The sequence below is a fragment of the Myotis davidii genome, unplaced genomic scaffold (assembly GCF_000327345.1).
Source record: "Myotis davidii unplaced genomic scaffold, ASM32734v1 scaffold26, whole genome shotgun sequence".
NCBI lineage: Eukaryota > Metazoa > Chordata > Mammalia > Chiroptera > Vespertilionidae > Myotis > Myotis davidii.
The window spans coordinates 950,399-975,214 of record NW_006299245.1 but is presented as its reverse complement, the minus strand read 5'-3'; the positions used below and the strand labels follow the sequence as shown (position 1 = coordinate 975,214).

The 24,816-nt window shown below is 38.4% G+C and overlaps 1 protein-coding gene across 5 annotated transcripts in view; it reads right to left on the bottom strand.

Moving 5' to 3' along the window:
- Positions 1–24,816, bottom strand: part of SYT1 (synaptotagmin 1) — a 552,577-nt gene that overhangs the window by 79,548 nt on the left and 448,213 nt on the right. For all 5 annotated transcript variants that reach the window (XM_015571122.1, XM_015571120.1, XM_006774704.2 and 2 more), the window contains one exon: positions 18,791–18,908. In XM_015571122.1, coding sequence (XP_015426608.1) covers positions 18,791–18,908 — 118 coding nt within the window. The remainder of the gene's footprint in view (positions 1–18,790; positions 18,909–24,816) is intronic.

Sequence of the window (24,816 nt, the reverse complement as noted above, 5' to 3'; positions counted from 1 at the left end):
TCTATTTTTAAATAGCTTTGCAATGTCCATTTTATATTACTACAGTAGTAAATGTGAAAAATTTATAAACCTACAAATAAACATACAAGGAGCAATATGCTCCCATAGTTTTACTAATAGGTGAACATCATCAAAATTTGAAGACACCTGATCTCATGCAACTCTATGCTACTTTGGTAAAGTTCATAAAGAAGGAATATCTCCTGTACCCCACCATCACTTTGGTTTTTATAAAATGTTTATCTTTTTTTTTCTATGAAAAGAGGTGTAATTTGGAGAAAAGAATTACCTATAACTCTAAAGCAGCCTACTACATCCTTTGGGTGAGGGAAACCTCTTTTCATTTCTTCATTTCACATTCTGTTGAATTTTTTAGAAAACATAGGGTTTGTGATTATTTTTGTACTTCTGTATTGTTGAGACTGTAGGCTTTAAAAATATATTTTTATTTCAGAGAGGAAGGGAGAGGGAGAGAGAGATAGAAACATCAATGATGAGAGAGTCATTGATCAGCGGCCTCCTGCATACCCCACACTGGGGAACGAGCCCACAACATGGGCATGTGATCTGACTGGGAAGTGAACCATGACCTCTTGGTTCATAGGTCAATGCTCCATCACTGTATCATGCGGGCCAGGAGAGCCTGCAGGCTTTTTGAGACTATAGGATCCACAAGTAGAAGGACACTGTCCATCTCATTGGCTGAATCTTAAGTGCCGCACTCAGGGCTTAGACCAGATATATGGCGACTGACTGGCTGATGGACTGGTTTGTAGACACCAGAGCTAATGAGAAAGGAGCAGGTTGAGGGGAGGATAGTGATTGGGTTTTTCTCTCTGTGAATCACAGCAAACCTTGGACCAAGAAGGTGACTTAGACGGGGAAATGAGATTTAAGATCTACTTGTTTTGGGGATCCTCCCATATAAACAACATGTCAATTCAGGTTACTTTATACATCATTTGCCTTTTTCAAAATACTGTCAAACATGAGGTGTGTTCCATATTTCCTAGCTATTCTTCAGACACATAGTGATTTGGGCCGTGTCTACTATTTTGGTCTCAGTTTAAAGAACTAATTACAATATTATGCCTAAAGGTTACTACCCTTTCTCTGGTAACATAATAGGTAATCCTAGGAGTATCAATCTTTAGAACCACATCATAGGTAGGCTGTGCTAATCCATTTGTCTGTAAGTATAATCTGGATAATTTTATTGCGACATAATAATGTCTTAATATATTCAATTCAGTTCAATTGGATTTGTTCTATTCAATTCATTTTAACTCAGTTCATACTATAAGCCCTATTGTGGGGGATAAAATATTCTCATTTTCATTTAAATTTCAACTCTTATGGGGACCTAACTACATGCTAGGTAATGCCAGATGATGGCCATGTAAAATGAATTCAGTCAGGTCTCTGGCAAAAGAAATTCACAGAGAAAGAGCCACTGATACCTATGGTGTGTGCTGACTCAGTGTCATGGAAACACAGAAACAGGGACACACGGGGTACCTGGCAACCCTGACAATGAAAGGACCTCACAGTCTCATGAATGAGAAAAGGCATTTGTAGAACACAAAGCAAGACAAGTCTGTGATCAAGTGAAATATGTGGACTGTAAAAGATAAAGCATAATGAAGACGAGGCTAGGATATCTAAAGTTTCCAGGAGAAGCAAATACCTAAATTGATTCTACCCAGTTTTTTTGTTTTGCTTTAGCATTTATTTTTTTGCCAACCTGAAAAAGGAGGGACAAGAAAGAAAAAAGCAAAATTCTATAAAGCTTTTCAGCTCATACCTCTGAGGCATGACTTCTGAAATGATTAAAAGTAAATTAAAACTGCTCAGCAACCCACTGGGAAGCCACAGCTCATGCCTGCTCTTTTTTTTTTTTGTATTATATGAACTTGCAAACACTAACCTTCCTCTTTTTCTTTTAGTTGTTGAAAAGAACACAGATTCCTTCTGGACAATTATTTTCCAGCAGAAATAAAAAAAAAGGGAAAAATATGAACAAAGAGCAGTTTTTTCCCTTCTTTTTCTCATTAGCGCATTTGCTATTTATCTATGAAATCACGGGGATTTGCATGTGTTGGCATTTGCAGGCACAGTTGGATAGTGTTACTTTGTCAAAATAATCTATAGAGGGTATTAATTGTGAGCCAACCAATGATCATTTTGCAGCTCGAAAGCACTTATTATCTTCTAGGGTTGAGGTTTCTACGGTTCGGGGATTATGGCCAATTGAAATGAGAGTGTGCGCAGTCTAGACAGTGGAATGTGGTGGGTAAGCAGACAGGCTGAGGTCGCAGACTCAGCTGGAGGGAGGAGCTTGGCTGTGTCATTTGTTCACTCTGTGACCTTGAGCAAGTCACTGTACTTCCTAAGCCTTAGTTTCCTCATTTACATATGGGGATAGTATCAATCTCACGAGGATAATATCAACCTAGTGGGATAACGAGTAGGGTTAAACAAGATCAAAAGCATCAACTAGGTTACAGCTATTTATTGTTATATCATCATTACCAGTAGTCTTTCATTTTTATTTTTTAAAGGAAAAATACTGGCTCTTGATGGGGTAAATTTGTCTTTAATAGAGGTGCTGTTTCATGTGCTATTACTAGCTTCAGTTTGGGTAGGATGTTTTAGAGCTTTAGTTCTCATTGAGAGTGGGGCAGTTTTGGGAGACAGGAATTTAACAGATTAACACTAACCCACGGAGGTGGGTACGGCATCATCCCTACCCAGTATCTCTGCTAAACTCCCAATAGCCTTTGCTCAGGTACTGAAATGGAAAGAACCAGGTATGGATCTTCATTGCTTATACCCATTGATCCCAGTTCAGATCTTTATAGTTAACAAGAGTAAGTTCAATTCTTTTCTCTCATATTTGCAGGCAGTTATTGTGTCTGCTCTGTCTTTTGCAGCTTTAACATCTCCGATTCTTTGAACAGTTCCTCCCGCGGAGACTGTGTCTGCCCTCTGCATAACCCTGATCTCCCTCTGGATTTGCTTTAGAAAGTCAATGCCTCTCCTAAGTGTGTTTCCAGAAATGAATGCATTAGTCCGGACTTCTCAGTGTAGAGTGGGGAAGCTCTGTTGACAATCTCATCTTTAAAATGAATAATCTCGGTAATAAGATTGCACTGCTGTTTTACATTTCATATGAAATCATTTTAAAATTTAAATGGCAAGTTAGAGAGGCAATGAATGACAAGAACCACCCATACCAAAGCAATCACACACATAAAAAAACAGCTCTTTGTTCATTGATCCACCCAAGATGAAAACAAAAATCCCATTCCTACATCTTGCTTATAAGGAAATATTAAGTTCTAGTAGCTTTAATAACTAGTTCCTTTTATAGCATTAAGGATGGCTGGACTGCTTTACAATAAAAAAATTCAAGTGGCAGTTTATAAGAATCAAAATGTATGCTATGACTGTATGTGGGCAAGTTGATTTTAAAAGATACACCCATTTATCAAAATTTCTTTATATAAGTTGGCTTGAAGAGAATCTTCTCTTTAGCTCTGGGCTAAATTTACATAACACCTCAGTTCTATTTTCTTGAGTTCGATAGCAGGACTACTAAAGATACTTTATTAACAATAGAAGCAGCCCTGACTGCAATATATGTTTGTGAAGAGTTGTTTTTTTTTTAAACTTGAGGATCGGTCTGGAATGTACCCACTAATTTCATGTTTATATCTCCCTTAGCATCCTGTGAAGCTCTGACACTTTTATCCCTGGCGTCTGGAATATAGATGGTCTTCAGGCTCATAGCTTTGCAGAAAATGTTTCCTAAGCAATTGGTTTAACCTCGGGTCAGACGGGCTGGTTATTTGAGAGGGGCCCTGCTCAACATTACTGATGTGGGGAAATTTAGGATTAGTTAAGTAACAAATCAAAATGGCACAGAGGAATCATCTCGGCTGTAGGACTAATACACAACAACATTTCACATTTCTCACCTAGTTTCTCTGTAAGTGTTTTCACTGAGCTGCTTTTCCTGTTGGCAAGTGGAGCAATCCATCTGATTTAAGATGAAGGCTGGAGAGTAGATGCATAATCCAGCCAGAGAATTTTCATTTTATAAAAAACTGGCTGGACTGGGCACAGCCTGGGACTATGTTTGATAGAGAAAAGGAAATCAGCTGGAGGAAAAGAAGCTGAAGAGAGTCGAAGTTCTGCGAGGCTGTGAGAGTTTACGTGGGTACCCCTCTCATGTTGGTGTCGTTATTTGTAAAGATTTGAGAATCTGTAGAGCTAAATGAAAGTTGGAATCTTAACCACTCAATTATGCGCTTGCAGCAGGCAATGAATGCTGCTGACTCATGTTGTATCCGATTAGGTATTCATCTGCTGGGCCATCATTTGGAAGACAAAGGGTGGTTGCTTTGGAATCAGGCCCTGCCACTTCTAGTTAAATGAACATAGCAACAGTACCTTCCATTTCATGGTGTTGCATATTGGAGAGAGGGCACTTTGTCTAGCAACCAGGCAACAACTTGATAATTAGGATGAGAGAGGCTCAATTCCTCTTTATTCCTATTTGTTGGCCCAATTAACTGCTTTTGTCTTAAGCCAGTTATAATAAAAAAAAGAAAAAGAAAGAAAAACAAACAAAAAAAACAACTAAAAAAAAAAACACTTGGAAGAGAAATCTGGTATCTTAGAAAGTTCAAATAAATAACTTAAAAAGTCGAGGGTGGTAGAAATATAGTACTGGTCTTATTTATCATGAAATATACTGAGTTTTGTGACCAAATAGTAACAGAGGAGGGAACAGAATTTGCTAGTGAACCTTAGCATGTTCTCCTAGGACAGGTTAATCTAAGCAGATGACTGCTGTCCAAATAATGGAATTGCATTCTTTAAGCACACACATACACATGTGTAATATTTATGTGAGTCCTGTAGGAATGTATTTTCTAAGAACAAAGATATGGTGAGAAAAATAGAGTTGACCAAGAGCTGTCCCTTGCTTAGAAACAACCAACATTTATACAGTGCTTTTAATCTTAGAGTTTCCATCTGACATGACAGTTAAGTCCTCACTTAATGTCCAAGATGGGTTCTGTGACTTTAAGTGAAACAAAGTATAATGACACCAATTTTACTATAGGCTAATTGTTATAAACCAGTTAAGTTCCCACAGAGTCTCATGGACGTTACAATGGCAATGATGTTATTTGAGAACCTGCTATACTTCATTTGCTAACCCAACAATCATGCTGTCATTAACATCCCAATTATATATATCAACAGACTGAGAATCCGAAAGGTTAAGGGCTTCAGATCCAGGTTTTCCAATGCCAGTGGCTGTTTCTTTTCGGATGCATCCCGCCATCTCTCAGGAGAGGGTCTGTTGATGGCCCAGTGGGGACTCCGGGGGAGGCCATGGAGGCGAGGACAAATGCTGGCATTTTTGATAGGTATTTATTATTAGGCTTTGCCCTGTAGTAACTGTGAATGACGCCTTAGGCATGCCTTTTGGCAAGGTCAGGGCACATATAAAGCATTTCTATGAAGTTAAATTCTTGTTGAGAGGCTTTTTAAGGTTTTTATATTTTAATGAAGTTATTAAAATGAAAGTTCAGACTTACATAATTCATAAGCGTTCATAAGGCCTCTTCTAAAATCTCTGCCACTAAATTGTTTTAAAATGTTTTCCGTGAAATTCTTATATAATACATGAACATATCTTTCAGTTAAGATTAAAATAGATTTCCAATTATATGGGGAACCGAAGCGTCACTGGAATGTAGCTCTTTAGGCTGGCTTCATTTTTTGATGTTTTCACTGCATGTGAAGAGGGTACCGTGGAGCTCAAGAGTATTTTTTAGATGTACACCTTCAATTGGCAACTTTTAGTATAAGCAGCTTTCAAATGTTTAAGCAGTTTTGTAAATTCTATCAAAAATGTTGGTTTTACTTTTGCAAAGGTAGATATTTTTACACTGACTGTCACAGGTAACTGCAACTTGCTATCAAAACAGTGCTGCTGGATTGAGTGTTTTAATGGATTCAAACTCCTGCAAATACAGCTGATGAAAAGCTACAAGCTAATGACCGGATCTTTCTTTCTTTCTTTTTTTTTCTGTACTCTTTGCAATCAATTGCAGTTGTCTTTTTAAAGCAACACATTTTTTTAGGTTTTGAACTTAGGGTAATTGCATCTTACTTTAAAATCCTTCTTATTTAGAGGCATGATGAGACTGTATAAATGTAAGATTTTACCATCAACAGGAGCCAATAGTAGAAGCAGCAGCAAGAAAATTTCAGGCACATTAAAAATAAATGGAGACTTCCCCCCCATTGGTTTTCTTTCTCTTATTGATATGGAGGAACTCTTTGTATTATAGGGACATTACTGCCTTATCTGCTTTCTTCCAATCTGTTGCTTGTCTTTTAACTTCATTTGTAACATTTATTATTAATTTGGGAGAAACTAACATCTTTACTATATTGTATTCCTATCCAAGAGCGCAATCTTCTATTTATTCAGGTATTGCTTTAAGTCCTCTGGTAAGTTAGTTTTCCTCAGAGAATTACATATTTCCAAGGGACTTATGAAATACATCCAAACAAAGGGATGCTATGCAGTGAGTATAAAAGTAATGACACATCTATATGTACTGGCCTAGAAGGGTCTTTATTTATATTGCTGGGCATAAAAGTCTCACAGAATAATGCGTGTTTATCTGCACGTGCACACGTGTGTGTTTAATTTACATAAAGCAGAAAAGAAAATCTGGATATGAAACTTCAAATTGTTTCCTTGAGACAATTAACTACTTCTGAATGGGAATGGGTTAGAGCAACAGTTCTCAACCTGCAGGTCGCCAACCTGTGAGTCGCGACCCCATTGGGGGTCGAATGACCCTTTGACAGGGGTCGCCTAAGACCATCGGAAAACATATATAATTACATATTGTTTTTGTGATTAATCACGATGCTTTAATTATGTTCAATTTGTAACAATGAAAATATATCATGCATATTATATTATATTACGATTCATAACAGTAGCAAAATTACAGTTATGAAGTAGCAATGAAAATAATTTTATGGTTGGGAGTCACCACAACGTGAGGAACTGTATTAAAGGGTTGCGGTATTAGGAAGGTTGAGAATCATTGGGTTAGAGGGACTAGTTTGGGGACTTTTTTTTCCCCTTACATATTAAAATAAGTGATGGGATTATAGGTTACTTTAACCTTATTTCTTAAGCTTTTCTAAAATTTAAAACTAAAAACTGGGGAAATATTGTAAAAGCATTTATCTTCTTAATTAGGATATGAAAGACCATCATATGCCCAAATGGCAGCTGTTAGATTGGTGGATAACTGTGCAATCTCACAGCTCTATACAGATCAGTTCTATATGTATTAGTTCTGCAAGCATACTATCTCTAAATATGCATTCACCAATTTTTGGTTCATGGGGGACTATCATATTGTTGACTGGAATTAGACATTTGAAAGCTATGAATTTCTTATCAACCTATGTTGCTTTCATTTTGGGTAAAAGCAGTTTGTGTTTCTGATAATATAAAAAATGTGCTTCTTTCATATTTTGAAGCAAAAAAAGTTAACATCCTACGTAAACATTTAAAAATCATTTTTTGTAGGAAAAAATATATAGGAAGTCTCCTGGTTCCCCAGGGATCATGGCAATGATGAATAGCAAAAGTTAGGTCATTAGTAATTCAGAAAGGCAACCCGCTGCAGTGGCTTCTAGACTTCCTTTCATAGGGAGTTGGTTTATAAAGCAGTGAGCAGACAGGATACTGCATCACGGTCCTATCTGTTCATGCTGGGCAGAAGATGCGGCCAGGGGACCATTTTTATCTTTACTTTTTCACTGAAAAATGCCTTCATGGCTGTCATTGAGAAAAACAACAACACAGTAATGTTATTTCTGGGTCACTCCCTCTATCTCTAGAGATAGTCTGGCTGTATATTTTGTTTTGTTTTTGTTTGTTTATTTTATTACAAGGGAATGAGGAGGAATAAAGGAAGGAAGACAAATCTGAAAATGACAGCCAAATAACCAATTGAATTCAAGAGTTACATTTGTTCTTCTGATTTAACTTTTTTCATAGGGCTGCTGTTTCTGTTATAATAAGGCTACTATATAATGAGCAGGTGGCAAAACTATGGAGCAGAGGGGGAAAGAATGGCATGTTTATAACAGATTTTAGGAATAAGGGATTAAGGGACCAAAAACAACCCAAATGTCCTTTGAAAGTGTAGGTAACTATAATAGAGTACAATTTTTTAAAAAGATCATGTTTGATGTTTCCATTTCTCTGAGCATCTTTAGAGCGTTTGAGACTCAATAGTATTTCCATTGTTGTCACCTGTGGTCAGCCTAACAGGAATCTTGTAGCTTCATAAAAGGAAGAGAAAGGTGGCATACACATTTGCTATGTATTTTTAGTAGTTTTATTAGAAAAACTCTTTATCAAATATGGATAATATCCCTTCAAAAGCCAACCAATTTTGATTTTACGAAACAGGACTATTTGGGGGCTTTAATTCTGCCAACACAACAACCTCTTAGACAATCTGACTCTCCCTGTTCCTTTCCGTGTACTGAAGGGAGAGCAGAGGAGGGAATGCAACTCAAGGTTGGGAATGCAGCTGTTCTGGGTTGGATTGTGAGAGAGGCAGCTGCGGGGTCTGTTTCTGATAGTTGCCCATGGAAAGGCATGGGGTCCTACAGTACAACACACAGTAAAAGTTTGGAGAGATGTTTCCTTTTAAGCCCATTACTCCAAACTCATACATTTATCTCTACCTGTTCTATCTTTTAGAGTAACAAGTTTTTACTTAACCCAACTGAAAAATAGTGAAGGAAATTTGGCAGAGAATTTTTGAGTAGCAAGGTGCCTTTGAGGTCACGCTGAGTGACTCTCCCTTTTATCTGTGCTCTTTCAAAAATCAAAGTTGCTTCCTAATTTTAGTATTGTGGGAAGTCATAAACAGTCAGGTATTACTCTAGCTCTACCTTTCATGATTTTCAAACTTTAATCATCTCTGTGTCAGCTTTCCTCTTTCCAGACTACAAAATCCTAACCCTAACCTGTCCTCACACACTGCAACTTCCCTCCTATTTTATTTATTTATTTTATTTTTATTTTTGTCTTAATCCTCACCTGAGGATATTTTCCCATTGATATTTAGATAGAATGGAAGGGAGGGGGAGAGAGACACAGAGAGAGAAACATCGATGTGAGAGAGACACGATTGGTTGCCTCCCCCATCAGCCCAACTAGAGCCAGGGATCAAACCTGCAACCAAGGTATGTGCCCTTGACCGGAATAGAACTCAGGACCTTTCAGTCTGCAGGCTGATGCTCTATTCACTGAGCCAAACTGGCTAGGACTTCACCCTGTTTTAGTTGTCCTCCTCCGGTCATCTAATACCACTATATCTTTCTTAAGGTGCTTGACCACACCAAGGATGGGCCTTAGTGTAAGACAAAAGTAGGGTATTTTTTTTCTCTTGTATGTATTTATAAAATCTTTGACAACACCAGCGTCTTTGGTTTTAGCAGTGCACTTGGTTAAATGTCCTCAGTGGGTGGTTCTGTGTGACCTTTTTCTTGGTTTATAATTGATCCTATTATTTTATACTTCATTTTTTTTCTCTTTATTGTTTCCAAGCTTGCCCATACTGGAGCTCATCTACCACATTTTGGCTGACTCAGCCTAGCAAGACTTTTCTATTTATCCACTAAAGTTGAAATTTCAGTAGCTGAAAGCATTTGTCAACTTCAAAATTGGGAATTTTATGGCGACTAGTAAAAATGCCTTAGCACAGACCTCTTTGGCATCCTACTTCTCAATCTGTAGATTTGTCTTGTTAACATTTTCCAGCTGAGCTCTATTTTCCTGGCAAGTTGTCTATTGTACTTTCAATTTCTTTTCTTTTAAATATACTTTTATTGATTTCAGAGAGGAAGAAAGAGGGAGAGAGAGATAGAAACATCACTGATGAGAAAGAATCATTGATCAACTGCCTCCTTCATGCCCCTCACTGGGGATCGAGCCCACAACCTGGGTACGTGCCCTTGACTGGAATCGAACCTGGGACCCTTCAGTCCACAGGCCAATGCTCTATCCACTGAACCAAATCGGCTAGGGTGCAATTCCAATTTCTTTAATTTAGTATTTCATATCTAATTTTGACCTACAGAGTCCAATAGTACTTTAGAGTGGTAGAAAGCTTTTGTACTATTACATCTACTGCCCACCCCACCCTCAACCCCACAATATGATACAGTGTGTTCCAGAGTCAGCCCTGAATTAAATTTGTAGTAGATAACATTTTTCTCTAGTTCTTTCTCTACCACCTAGTAGGCACTCAAATCCCTTAGACTAGGACTTTCTTCCAAAATGTCTGGCAACATCCCTTGGTAAAGGTGAAGGGATGTTGCCAGAACATCTCATCGTCTTTAGTGTACAGAGACTTAATCACTAAAATAACACACCCATCTGTACACAAGGGGGAAACTGAGGTGCTCCTTTCAGCCTAGAAATTTAATAAATAATTTGATGTTTGACCTTATGGACTCGTTGATCCTGTCTTTGCTGTATAGCCAAACACTAATTAAACAATCAACAAACTAATTTATATTAGTGGCTTCATGATGGAATTTTAGTTTGGGTACAAAGGAAATTTGGAATAGGGGAGAATTTTTGGCCATTTCTCAAACTGTAGCATGTAGTTAGTCATCTGCACTCCAGGTCGAACCTGCTGAGAAAGGATAAGGACTTAGAAGTCATATGCTTTATTCATGGAGTTTGAATTCGGACTGGCTTGACATTCTAACTCAGCACATACTAAGTCTGTGACCTTGGGAAAGTTATTTACCTCTTGTGCTTTAGTTCCATCAATAAAATAGCATTAAAAATAGCATCTGCCTCATAGGGGAGTAATAGGGATTAAATCTTTTAACATATATGAAGCATTTAGAAGGGTGTTCTGGTGCACGCTGTGCTATGCATGTGTCTGCTGTGACTTTTACCTGCATACCTGCATACCTGCATACCCAAGGATGGCAAAGTGCCTAGTTCAGTGTGTATTCAAATGGTGTTTGCTGAATGACTAGACCTGTACCTGCCAGCTAACGGACTTGTTTAGGAGTTTTTGTGCTAACTGTTCTAACTAGTACATTTCAGCCTAGCACTCATTTCTCTTGATTTCAAATACAGCTCAGATCTCACAGCTTCTCTTTTCATTTTCTTAAAACCACCATTAGTCCTTCGGGCATAGCATTCTATCCATTCTGTGGTAACAATGGCTGGGGCTCAACTTGCATAGGGCTTGGCTATAACCCTTCTTAATAACTCTGTTTCTAGGAGAATCCAGTGTAAAGATTTGTCATTTCTTTCTTAGATCAATTTATTCACATTTTAGGGATTTAGACTATTCTATCAGTATTGTAACTAAATGCTTTGAAGTGTCACAGAATTTTATATTCTAACATTCAAGCCTAAAATCATGATGAAGCCTTCTGACATCACAGCCAACTTATTATGCATATGACTGTCCTGTTAGTTCAATAAGATGCCAGTATATTTGCATATTATTGCTTGACCCTAATATCATGGGCCAATTAATTTGCATATCCATAACTAATTGGCTCTTATAAGTTTTTTTTTGCCGTTTTATTTATTGGCCTGGCTCCCAGACTAGTGGCTTTTAACTCAAATCAATTGAATTTAGAGTGGTTTTCTTTGTCATGCTTTCAGCACCAATGGCAGGACAGATAAGGGTGGTTGGTGGCCAGGAACGTATAAAGGAACTGTTATTGCTTTTATTTTCTCTTTCAAAAATTCTCCCCTATTCCAAATTTCCTTTGTACCCAAACTAAAATTCCATCATGAAGCCACTAATATAAATTAGTTTGTTGATTGTTTAATTAGTGTTTGGCTATACAGCAAAGACAGGATCAACGAGTCCATCAGGTCAAACATCAAATTATTTATTAAATTTCTAGGCTGAAAGGAGCACCTTAGTTTCCCCCTTGTGTACAGATGGGTGTGTTATTTTAGTGATTAAGTCTCTGTACACTAAAAATGATGAGATGTCTGGCAACATCCCTTCACCTTTACCAAGGGATGTTGCCAGAACATTTTGGAAAAAAGTGGAATTGACTGAAGAAAAAAAACGATAATAGTTTACACATGTGAAAAAGGTGATTTTCAGGAAAGAGGATACTGAGTTAATGAAAAAAATAGAACTTGTTATTTAAGAAAATTCCAGCATATAAAGCAAAGAATGTATTCTACATCACTGACCAAAAAAATTCTGACTTGGCCTTTGGCTGACATGAACTTCAGCTAAAATTATGAGGTAGCATTTGAGCCTCCAAAGCAGCGGTTCTCAACCTGTGAGTCACGACCCCTTTGGCGATCGAACGACCCTTTCCCAGGGGTCGCCTAAGACCATCCTACATATCAGATGTTTACATTACGATTCATAACAGTAGCAACATTACAGTTATGAAGTAGCAATGAAAATAATCTTATGGTTGGGTCACAACATGAGGAACTGTATTTAAAGGGCCAGAAGGTTGAGAACCACTGCAACAGTAGTTGTTTTTTATTTCTAAAATAAGATATAATTGACATATAGCATTGTCTAAATTTAAGATATAAAATACGATTTGATAAATTTATATGTTGTGATATGATTACCACTGTAGCTTCAGATATCACTATATGCTCTATAAAGCATAGTTTTTAAACTTAAGATGCATAAGAATAACATGGGGATTTAAAAAACATAATATCTAGGTTCCCATCTGGAGATACTCAGTATGGCTCAGTGTGAGGTAGTCCCCGAAATCTCAAATTTTAACATGGTCCCTGGGTGACTCTAATGTAGGTAGAGTAGACTATCACATCTTGATAAATAATGCCTGAAAGAAGGCTCTGTCTGTGCTGATTCATGGTTTCTACATGGAATCTAGTGGTTCCCTAAGGTTGACTGTATGTTCTTTCTTAGATGCCTTCAAATATTGAAATTGGCTGTATTTCCCAAGTTCTGTTTCTTGGATAGTAGATACAAGAAAATAAACAATGTTTAAAAATTGCATCTCATAGAAAAGAGAGAGCATGTGTGCATGTGTGTGTGTGTGTGTGTGTGTGTGTGTGTGTGTGTGTGTGAGGGGTAGTGGGCAAGGTCAATCTTACTGATGTCGGTCTCAGCAGCCAGTCCACACACTGGTAGCCTGGCAGATTCAGATAGTGACTCCTTTACTACAGTGAATCCCCTTTATTCTTTAACGCATTATCTTCCTTAAAGTAGTTGCTGCCATTTCTGAATTTCATTGCTCTCCTTTTTGGAGACTTAGATGGGGGACCTCTCCTACACCCTACCCTTTGCTTTCTGTAGTACAGTTTCCACAGAGATATGGGGAAGAAGAAGCCTGATGGTGGGAGCTGGGGAGGGAAGTAAAAGGGAGAAAGAGATGATGAGGAAGAACACAACCACATTTTCCCAATTATGGTTGGGTCACAACATGAGGAACTGTATGAGGAATGGCCAGCCCTGGGGCCATTCCTGAACTGATCGCACCTCATAGCCTCCTTTCCAGCTCCGTGATGTTCAGGAGACTGCTGGAATAGATGCGTGCACTTTCTGTTTATTTTGTGTGTCTTCCCAGCTCCCTTTCATCACCATGCTTGACATGATTTTGTTGTTTTCTTTGTAATTTAGGCAGCAGGGCTACAACATTGTTACCCCTGTTGATTTGCTGTGGTTCCCAGCAGTACAAACACTTAGAGACATCTCAAAAGGACTCCGTGTGAGCTTCAGGGAAAGGGGGAAAGGACTGGTTTAGGAGACTGCATTCTGTTTCATACTGGGTCATACAAGAAGAAAAGGCTGCTAGAAGCCACAAGTGAAGTCCTTCTGCGATTCTGGGAGTATTTATAGGGGTTAATACAGATGGAAATTTCCACAGTCATCAAGAAACCCTTTAAGGCCTCCATTTCTAGCCTCATTAACACCAAGGATCTTGGTGTTTCAGCTCCAAGCAGAGAGGTACCTCTGCTATGTTAGAGCTGGCAGATCCCTATTGTCCCACCTGGAAGGTGATGGGTGTGGGGAAGGCTGAATGGTGTATTGGAAAGAGTTCTGCATTGGAAATCGGAGGGCCTGGGCTTCAGTCACAGCTATATCAACTACAAATCAGGTGACTTTGACTGTTAATACTAGGGACAAAAGCGATAGCCGGTATTGATCCCCTCCTATGTGCCAGCTATGGAGCAAGATGATTTATGTACATTATTTAATGTCTCTAAATTTCAATTTTCTGAGGCTATTACCTTCAGAAACTGCCTCAGAGGTCTCTAATGAGAACTGAATGAAAATACCAAGTTAGAAAAGGATTTCTAAATTGTAAAGAAGGGTTGGAATTTACAGGGTTTGCTGTATGGGTATATGATTGAGGCAAAATCTTTGTGTCTTGCATTTTGAATTAACACAATAGGCAGGAGATAAACAGGCTCTGTTGGAGGGTAGTAATAAAAATTATTTTAAAAATGTATTCCATTTCTTATTTTTTTTTCAGTTTTGTTTGTTGTTTAATTCCATGCCTTGTCTTAATTCACTATTGGGTCTATGCAAAACATGGTCTACTGAGAGCATTTTGCCTGCATTGATCAGGCAATCCTGATCAAACAAACTGATGAACTTTCCTTTTCCAGTTTTGAATCAAGCAATTGGTTAAACTGTCCATTAGTTGCGTTCACATTTTGCATATTTAACCCAAGATTTGATAAAGTTCCTAATAGAAAAAATTAGTGATATTTACTGAGCATTTAGGTGTGACAGACCCAGCGCTTTTATTGATTTATCACAAGGACCATATAAACCAGGCTCTCTTATTACTCCCACTTTATAGATAATGCACCTGAGGCATAGAAAGCTTAAATAACTTGTCCAACGTCAAGTTGCTAGTAGTGGCAGAGTGGGATTTAAACCTTGGCAAAACATCCAACTTCGGTTCCAATTAACCAGCCATTTTCAGCAAATGTAATTTGGCATTTGAATTACCTGGAATGATCTCATTATATAATTTTGGTCTCATAGGACATACATAGGTCAACTTACTTTGACACAGACCATCCAAGTGCTTAAAGTTAGTTTAATGGTAAGTAGGTTAAACAAATTTGAAATGCAAGACTTGTTTTTTCAGGCCACAGCTCCTTTGTAAATAATTCATTATTCACTCAACAGCTATGCTCAGTGCTAGCAGTCAGTGAGGGCATCGTGGGAGATAGAAATACAGAACATATTCTAGTGAGAGAGAAGCGTGATGCTGGAAGTGTGAAAACAAACGACCATTGGCATTTGAAAAAGAGAAAGGTTTGTTCTATTGTGATGAATCAGAAAAGGCTTCGTGGAGTCCCTCTACCTAAAATGTCTTCTCTCCCAGACACCCTGTGGCTCACTCCCTCCTCTCTTTCCAGGCAGCTTTCTCCGACTACCCATGTACAGCCACACCCCAGCATGCCTTCTCCTGCTTCCTCCTTTGCTTTCTCAGTGGCACTTTTCCCCTCTTGGAGTACTATGTGTTTTTCTTATTTATTGGCTTCCTGTCCATCTCCCCACATTAAAACATAAGCTTCATGAAGGTAGTTTTTTTTGGATGTTTTGTCCAATGATGCACATCTAGATTCAGAAATATCTAACACAAGTGGATAAAAAAGCTGTGGTACATTTACACAGTGGAATACTATGCAGCTGTAAAAAAGAAGAAACTCTTTGCAACAGCATGAATGGACCTGGAGAGTATTACGCTAAGCGAAACAAGCCAGTCAGAGACAAATATCACATGATCTCACTTATATGTGAAATATAATGAACAAAATAAACTGATGAACATAACAGGTCTAGAGGCCTGGATACATGGAACAGACTGACAGATGGCAGAGGACAGAGAGGTGGGGGAACAGGAAGAGATTGACCAAAGAACATATATGTGTATATGCATAACCCATGGGCACAGACAATAATGTCGTAAAAGCCTGGGATGGGGCTGGGGCTGTTTGGAGGGGGAAAGGGGCCTCTATGGGGGATATCTGTAATGCTGGCAACAATTTAAAAAATGAAAGAAATACCTAACATAAGGTAGAGACACGGTACACATTTGTTGAATGAATGGAGAAAAGAAGACTTAAGCTGAGCCCGAAGAATGGATAGCTTTTAGCTAGGTATTGGTGAAGGGAAGAGAATTCCAGGTAAAGAAAATGACTTAAGTAAAGAATGGAGGCAGCTTTGAGGGGTATAAGATGAACTGGGAGGCAGACTAGGGGAGTACTAGGCATAGAGGATGATGATATTGCTGGCATAGGCATTTGGAACAGAACCTGTGAGAGAGGATACAAAATACCGTGGGATAGGATCTGGCTATTGAACCAAAGGAAAGCTAAAGGTCAAAGGTGTCTAAAGGATATTAGGTAGTGATTTGGTAGCAAATTGTTCTTGTAATTAAAAATTTCTCTGAATTTTTTTACACATAGACACACCAAATCCTCTTATTTTTTAAGGTTTGAATACATCACACTATAATTACAAAGCTTAAATGATCACATCTTTGTTATTGGAAACCACTTCAAGTTGGTTCCCCACTTGTCTTTGATAGCTCCCTTGCTTTTTGGTAGATGGGATGGTCTAGGCCAGTGGTGGGCAAACTGTGGCTCGTGAGCCACATGTGGCTCTTTGGCCTTTGAGTGTGGCTCTTCCACAAAATACCACCTGCGGGCGCGCATGTACAGTGCGATTGAAACTTCATGGCCCATGTGCAGAAGTCAGTATTTTGTGGACGAGCCACACTCAAGGGGCCAAAGAGCCGCATGTGGCTCGCGAGCCGCAGTTTGCTGACCACTGGCTAGGCTTGTCTTGAACACTTTGTATCACACCTGGAATCTCCCATTTCTCTAATATGCCCCAGGTTCTTTTCATGAGAAATTAAACTTTCAAATCACAGCTTGTGCTAGGACTGCCCTTGGCTACTTAGCCTGTTTCTACGCCTTTTCAATGGACAGAGCTAGGGAAGGTATGTGTGTATAGACACGTAGATACATATATTTTGCAACTTAGGTACATTAAGTACTCTACATTTTTAGAGGAAACTGCTCATCGCTTTAAATATGCTCAGTTATGCTATTAGGCAATGAAAGCAGTAAGTTATTAAATGAGGTCTTAGTGACATGAAAGAATTAGTGCAGCTTCCTCAGGCGACTTACTTATAAAGAGGCACCAGGAGAATTTCATTAACAAATTAGTGGTGCAGTAAGTAGAAACTCAGCTCTAGCATTTTTTTCTTTTTTAGCTGTTATACTTTAGAACAGCATTTTCCAACCTTTTTCATCTCATGGCACATGTAAACTAATTACTAGTAATTACATTTTCTTTTTTGCCAATCTTACAAAAAATAGGTATAATTTTGATTCATTCACACTGGATAGCTGCTGTTGTGTTGGCTGTTGTCATTTTGTATTTGACAATCTAAAGGAAAAGAGGTCAGTGTCCCTGACTTAGGTATAGCAGTTGAATATCGCTGCTTTAGAATATAAAATCACCAGGTTGCATTAGGGTGACCTTTTGAAGTTTGCAAAATTTTTATTGGAGAAAGCACTGAATAACCAGAAATGCTAGTTCTAGTGCCACAGCCACAAGCAATGACAACTGTAATCTATTTCTGATGACCTTGTGGCATATCAAGAACATTTCTCACACTGTAATAATTCACTGGAAAATTAAATATAATTGATTTAATCACACAGAAAATAAAAAAAGTACATCCAACTGTGAAAATGACAAGCCCTTGACTTGACTTTGCTTTTTGAGCAAGAGTATACTACTTTACTCACCATTTTTTTTTTTTTAAAAAAAACTAAAGTTAGGTTTTATAGAACTTTAAATCCCAAAGTTTTTCCCATCTCCAATATAAGCTACAGGAAATAAATGCATTACCATGGGGATTCACCCTCAAACAGGTTTTATTGTTCACATATTTTGAAATGCAGAAACTTTAATAAAACAGTATCTTTAAAAACACCTAATAAGTCTCAGGTAAAATACTATTTTTCATATGATGAGTGAATTTTGAACCAAAAAAAGTACCCCCCCCCAACTAAACAAAATTATAGTTGGCCATAGGCATTGCCTTTTATTTTTAAAAATCATATATATATAGTATTTTTATTTTATTTAATATATTTATTTATTTACTTACTTTTGAGAGGGGGAGAGAGAGAGAGAGAAAGAAAAAGGAGAGGGAGAGACAGAGGGGAAGGGAGAGAAACATTGTTGTGAGAGGGGAACATCGATTGGCTGCCTCCTGCATACTCCCTATTGGGGATCGAGCCTGCAACCTGGCATGTGCCCTAAGTAGGCAAATTGAACCAGCAACCTTTCAGTGCACAGGACAATACCCAACCAACTGAGCCACAGTGGCCAGGGTGGTGGCATTGCCTTTTAGAAGAAAAGCAAGCATTGTCAGCTTTCAGTGCTATCGAACTAACAATGGATACTTGTGCTATGAAGCAGGAAAATAGATTTCATCTTCGGAGCCAATTCCAACACACTGAGAGTGGCTTCCTGGGGCACTGTGTTGGGATGAATTCTGCGATTGCTTCCAGCCTCCGTAAGAACGAGAACAGTGATCCATTAAGGGCTGGAGAGTCACAGCATGTGTGCTATGCACTTGGTAACCATGATGAAGCAGCATTTAAAACAAAAATCAGACTTACCAGATAGGCCACCCACGTCCATCTTCTTCAGGTTCTTTGCCTCCAGGATGACAACAGTCAGTTTGCCAGCAGTAGGTACATAGCGAAGGGAGAAGCAAATGTCACCCAGTTTCTCTTGCTACAAAAGCCAACACACAAGCATAAGTAACTTTTCAGATAAAGATAAATATAGTCTACAAATACATTGTAATTCTTCAGGAGGAAGGAGCGTTACGACAATTAGAATTGGAAAATTCTTAGGCTTATCGGCATCTGCCCAGTGGTCTTTCATAAGGTATCATCGTGAGTGATTGCAACCCATTTCAGTGTTTAAACAGCTCATTTATGCTTTAACATTCATTGAACTAGATCCATAATTCAGAGGTTCAGGAAATGAGACCAAGATGACTTCGCTAGAGACTCCACTCTGAATGGCACTGCCACACTCTGGGCAAACTTCTTAACTTTATTAAATACCTTTGCAAGGAGCCAGGCACTTTTTTTTAGTAAAATCACCCCTACCTAAATTTTGGTCTCTTTATACCTCAAATAGGATTATGTTTAATACTTTATATTTAGATTTTTTGATAAAAGACTGTTGATTAGAATTTCTGAATTTCTAGTAACTGAAAAACAATGGAGTAAGTTTTTGCACTTTCATTTTTTCTCATTTCAAGTGAGGTCTAACTTTCTCTTTATCCTAATATGTGTAAAAATCTAAATCCTAATATTTGTAAAAATCTAAGTGGCAGGTTGGAAAACAAATACATAGTAATAAAAAAATAATCCCATAGTCCCTCACCTATTTAATTGATACCATATTTTACACTCAAAGCACATTCACCAATCCTGTACCCAGGCATGTCTGAACAAATGAGTCAGAGTGGAAGATGATGGTATACAAAACTTGTATTTACTTTTCCAGAAAGAACTGCTATGGGTTCTCCCACCTTAAGTGTCTTACTCTCTGGTATCACTAATTGAGAACCATGTTGTTAGAACTTTCGTGTTCGTATTTATAAGCCTGAGGGAGATGAGGTGGGAGAAGCTGGAGGATCTACACGGCTTTCTGCCACAGGGAATTAGGTATCTGACAAACTAGAGTTTATTTATTATTGCCTCCTTCCTACCCCCCCCCCCAAAAAAAGTGAACTCTGGTTCCAAAGACAGTAATGGTTATCAGATTTCTGAAGATAGACTTTTAACATAGGAGTGAGTTACACAGGCCATCTCCTCAGGTCCTCTCATGTTATACTCTTATTATGACCATATTTAGCTTTACCTATAACTTTATGAATAGTAAATCAGCCAGAGTCTCCAGTGTGGAAATATCTGCCTACATGTAAGTTAACAATTAAGGAAATGTAATTCCTTTATAGGATACTCATTATATCCACCTTTAAGAGAGAAAGGCATAGCTACCTGTTCTATGCTTTATCTACAGGTGAGAAGTAATATATTCAGTGCGTGTGAGAAGTGATGCTCTTTCTGCTTAAGTAGTGCTTTTATTGAAAATATCAACATGTGTTTTTTTAATTTAAATACATTTTTATTGACTTCGGAGAGGAAGAAAGAGGGAGAGAAAGATAGAAACATCAATGATGGGAGAGAAGCATTGATCAGCTGCCTCCTACACATCCCCTACTGGGGATTAGCAGGCAATCTGGGCATATGCCCTGACCGGGAATGGAACTGTGACCTCCTGGTTCATACTCAATACACAACCACTGAGTCATGCCAGCTGGGCTCAACATAGTGTTTATATCCCCCATTCTTTCATTCCTTGAGTCCTCAGAACATCTTACCTATATATCTCTCAAGTCACTAAGGACTTATTTTTTGTCTTACTGTGCACAGGTCTTTTCCCACATGACTGTAAATTCCTTAAAGACAAGGTCCTTGCTTGAATTATCAGTTCCCACACATTTCCAAAACAGCAAATGGCAACTTTAGATAATATCCCCTTTTGAGTTATGTAGGTCATAGCTCACCTCCATTAGTGTAGGTAACAGTTACTTCTAATGTGCTAAATTCACCTGAAATGCCACCCCTACAAATTAATTTACACATCAGAAGGACCTGGTGGAATAAATTACTTTTCATAGTCTTTGAAAATACAGAATGAGAGTCAATATCACAGAAATTAATACAAAGTGTAGACAAATTTACCTGAACTTTATGAGATAAGAGAGATGTAAATGAACAAAATTGCTGTTCAAAAATGCTCATTAGGAGGAGGGTTCTTTTTGCCGGATTCTGTCTTTTTGCCACAGGACCCACCCTGGGGAACTCACTGTGTTGCAGAACCAGGTTACTGTAGCAGTTCTAATTAGGCATTTTAGACATGACTGTTCTCTTTTAAAGGACACCTCTCTTTATGGCCCATAATTTAATTCCATAGTTAATTTATTGGCATCTCAATTGCTTAAGACAATGTCACAACTTACCTACATCCTAGTATCATTTTATTCTATCTTATGATATTTAGTGAACTTTAAAGATTTTACATAATATTTAGTTTTAGAAAAGAGCAGTTATGGAGTTTGAAAAACCACATTTCAAGTAGGAAAAATATGTGAAGTTTTCTGTAATTTTAAAACTATGGGATAGAGAAAGAAGGAGTAGTTTTTTAAAAAAGAAAATATCAAAATGGATCTATAAGCCATTTGAAAACTAGTCACTGTTTATTCTGGAATTTGTATCCTTTTTGGAACCAAGCAGATAAATAAAGAACAACTCATTTTTCTAGAAATGGGGGAGGAAAATACCCAATTCATCTGAACCTTTATCTTGTTAATTAAATTTTCTGAGTTGTAACTATCTGGGATATAAATATATGCTGTTCCTAATTCTTTAAAAATCAGCTTTAATAATTTTCTAAAGTGAAAAGTTTGAGAATGGGGCCAACTTTCTTCTGTTACATCCTGGTTTTATCCTTGATTAACTGTCTTAGGACATTTAATTAGATGGAGATGCACTCCTGTCCCTAGAGTCTGGGTTTTATTGTATCTCTTGTTATCTACACAGAAGAATTGGAATGATCTGATAGTTTTATGTGGACATTTTCACATCAAACTCTTATTTCATACTTTTCACATGTGAGTTTGGAAGAAAGATAATTGAATAGTAATATATAAAGATTTAATATTAAACATTTTATCTATCACTCTAAATTTCTAGAAATCAAACATTTCTAAATTTTATAAATGTTTCCTTTAGCAGGGTTATGGTGATGGAAGACAAAAGTGGCTCTTGAAAAATTTATGTAGAAAAATGATACCCAAATCTGTCTCTCAGATCCTTATTGCTCCTTGACAATTCTGTGTGTCTTTTCTCCACAACTGCCCTGTGAAGTAGGTACTGTTATGTCCATTTTATAAATGAAAACTTTGAGACTCAGAGATTACAGAAGGTCTATGGGCGTCTCAGTGTGGAGCTAAAGCAAGGTCCTTTGACTCAAATCATGAGTTGTCTTTACCATCAGATTGCTGTTTGGAAGGACAAACAAATATTCCAACTGACCGCCCATTGGCTACTCCATTCTCACTGACATTTTATTCCTATTGTAAAACTAGAAATGAAAACATGCTGGAAGTACAGTTTTTATAAGGTAATTTCAAGCAAGACCCTGTCGAGCTGCAACAGACAAATGAGTGCTTTTGCTGCTGTGATTATCTCATGAAGGTGGCTTTATTACTATTAGGAATTTCAGCTTTATGTATAATTTATTTTAGTCAATTGCCTTGATCACTAGGTGGAAACTGCCAGTCAGTGTTAGAAAGTTCCAACTGTGAGATTTAGAGAAATTAGCCTGCTCTTTTAGAATGGGGAGCTGACAATCAGAAAGCACTTTTGTTCTGAGCTGCTTGATAATTCCATGATTTTTTTTTAAAGTAGCCACTAAATAGAGTAGACACAAATTAATGACTGGCTAGACAACTCCAGCAATACCTTTCCTTTTTGAAAAGCATGGTAGATATTAGAACAGAGGTCAGATCCAATGGCTATATAAAAAGTTTGATTTAAACTGAATATTTATTTGATGGCTTCTATAATACCATGCCTCATTTTATATGTAAAAAGAGGGGTTCACTTAGTGACCTTTGCAAATGGGGCTAAGTTCACATGTGTGTTGGAAGTACTATACTTTTGAATGAATTTTTAAAAGACACCCGAATTGACTTAATGCTGTGACATTTTAAAAAGGCATGTTCTATTTATATTAATCTTTGGATTTTTCTATGTTTTGTTAGTGATAGATTCTTTGAGTAGAGGATTTTTCTATGTGGTCTGGAATCTATTTAGAGGTGACAAGAACTAAATGGCAGTCCCATAATCTCTCAAAATGAAAATTCAGACTATGTGTATCCTCCATTTATAAAAAATACTAAGATGTTATCTACACTAATGAAATACAAACATGCAAATTGACTGTACCTTCACTATGCCTTAAGCCACACCCACCAGCCAATCAGAGTGACTATATGCAAATTAACCCAGTCAAGATATGCGGCTGGCAGCCATGGAGTGGAGCAAGCAGGAGTCTTGGTTGCCCCAATGATGGAGGAAGCCAACTTCCTGCTTGCCACAGCAGGCTCTGAGCTCCACTCAAAGCAACAAAGTTTTAATTATAGAAGGTAAATAAATCCCAGAATAAAAAGAAAAAAATGAAAAAAAGGAAAGGCTTGGAGCTTCTGTTGCTGGGGGGGCTTGGCCAGCCTGAAAACAGCCCTCATCCCCTCACCCAGACTGGCCAGGCACCCCAGTCGGGACCCTCCACCCTAAAGAGGGTGGGACCAGCCTGAAAACATCCATCAGCCCCTCACCCAGGCTGGCCAAACCTCCAAGGGGTGAGGGTCCCCACTGGGGGAGGCTTGACCAGCCTGCAAACAGCCATCAGTCCCTCACCCAGGCTGGCCAGGCACCCTAGTGGGGACCCCCCTCCTGAAGGGGGCAGACGCTCAATGCAGGAGCTGCCCTCTGGAGGTCAGTGAGCTCTCACATGGAGGGCTCTGCTCAGCCACAAGCCAGGCTGATGGCTGCCAGAACAGTGGTGTTGGTGGGAGCCTCTCCTGACTCCTCAGCAGTGCTAAGAATGTCCGACTGCAGCTTAGGCCTGCTCCCTCTGGCAAGTGGACATCCCCTGAGGGCTGCCGGGCTGCCAGAGGGATGTCTGATTGCCAGCTTAGGCCCAATCCCCCCAGGGAGCGGGCTTAAGCCAGCAGGTTGTCATCCCCTGAGGGGTCCCAGTCTGCAGAGGGTACAGGCCGGGCTGAGGGACCCCCCCTCCCCCTGAGTGCACAAATTTTTGTGCACTGGGCCTCTAGTTTATTTATAAGAAGGACAATGTCAGGTTTTTATCTAAATAACAAAGGTGGTGGCTTTAAATATGTCCTTTGTGTGGTAGTATCTTTTAAATTCATCTTATTCCCACAACTACTTTCATAGCCCTGAAATATTGCCAAACCGGTATTTCATCTAATGGTCCAGATGGTCACAGTGTGAAATGCTGCTGTGGATTCACTGAGGCTAAAAAGACTGCATCTGGCCTAGAGTACAAAGGTACTGTAAATGGTTCAGGTGAATGAAACAGTGTGTTATTTCTTTGAATACTTATTTTTACTATATAATCCATTAGCTTTGTATTCATTCATTTCTTATTAAACAACTGTTATGTCCCATCATGGATTCTTTCAGGTACTAGACTCCATTATACCTAGATAAATAAGATGATTTTAAGATTCCAGAATGTAGTGGAGGGACAGAGGTAGATAATAACAACGTAATGTAATAACTGCACCGTATAGGCAGCACAAACGCTTTGGGAGCCAAGAGGAGAAGGTTGAAACTTTGCAGAGTCTGGACTTTAATAGGAGATTTATAGCCCTTATAAATCCAGCCACCTCAAATGCATGTTCTTTGTAAAATGAACGAACTTGCCATGCAAATGTAGCTTTAAGACAAGTCTCTAGCTAGCTCTCCTCTTTTAGCCAGAACTACTAGCATGTAAGGAGGGGTTGGTGTCATGACATTGGTCGGAAGAGCCA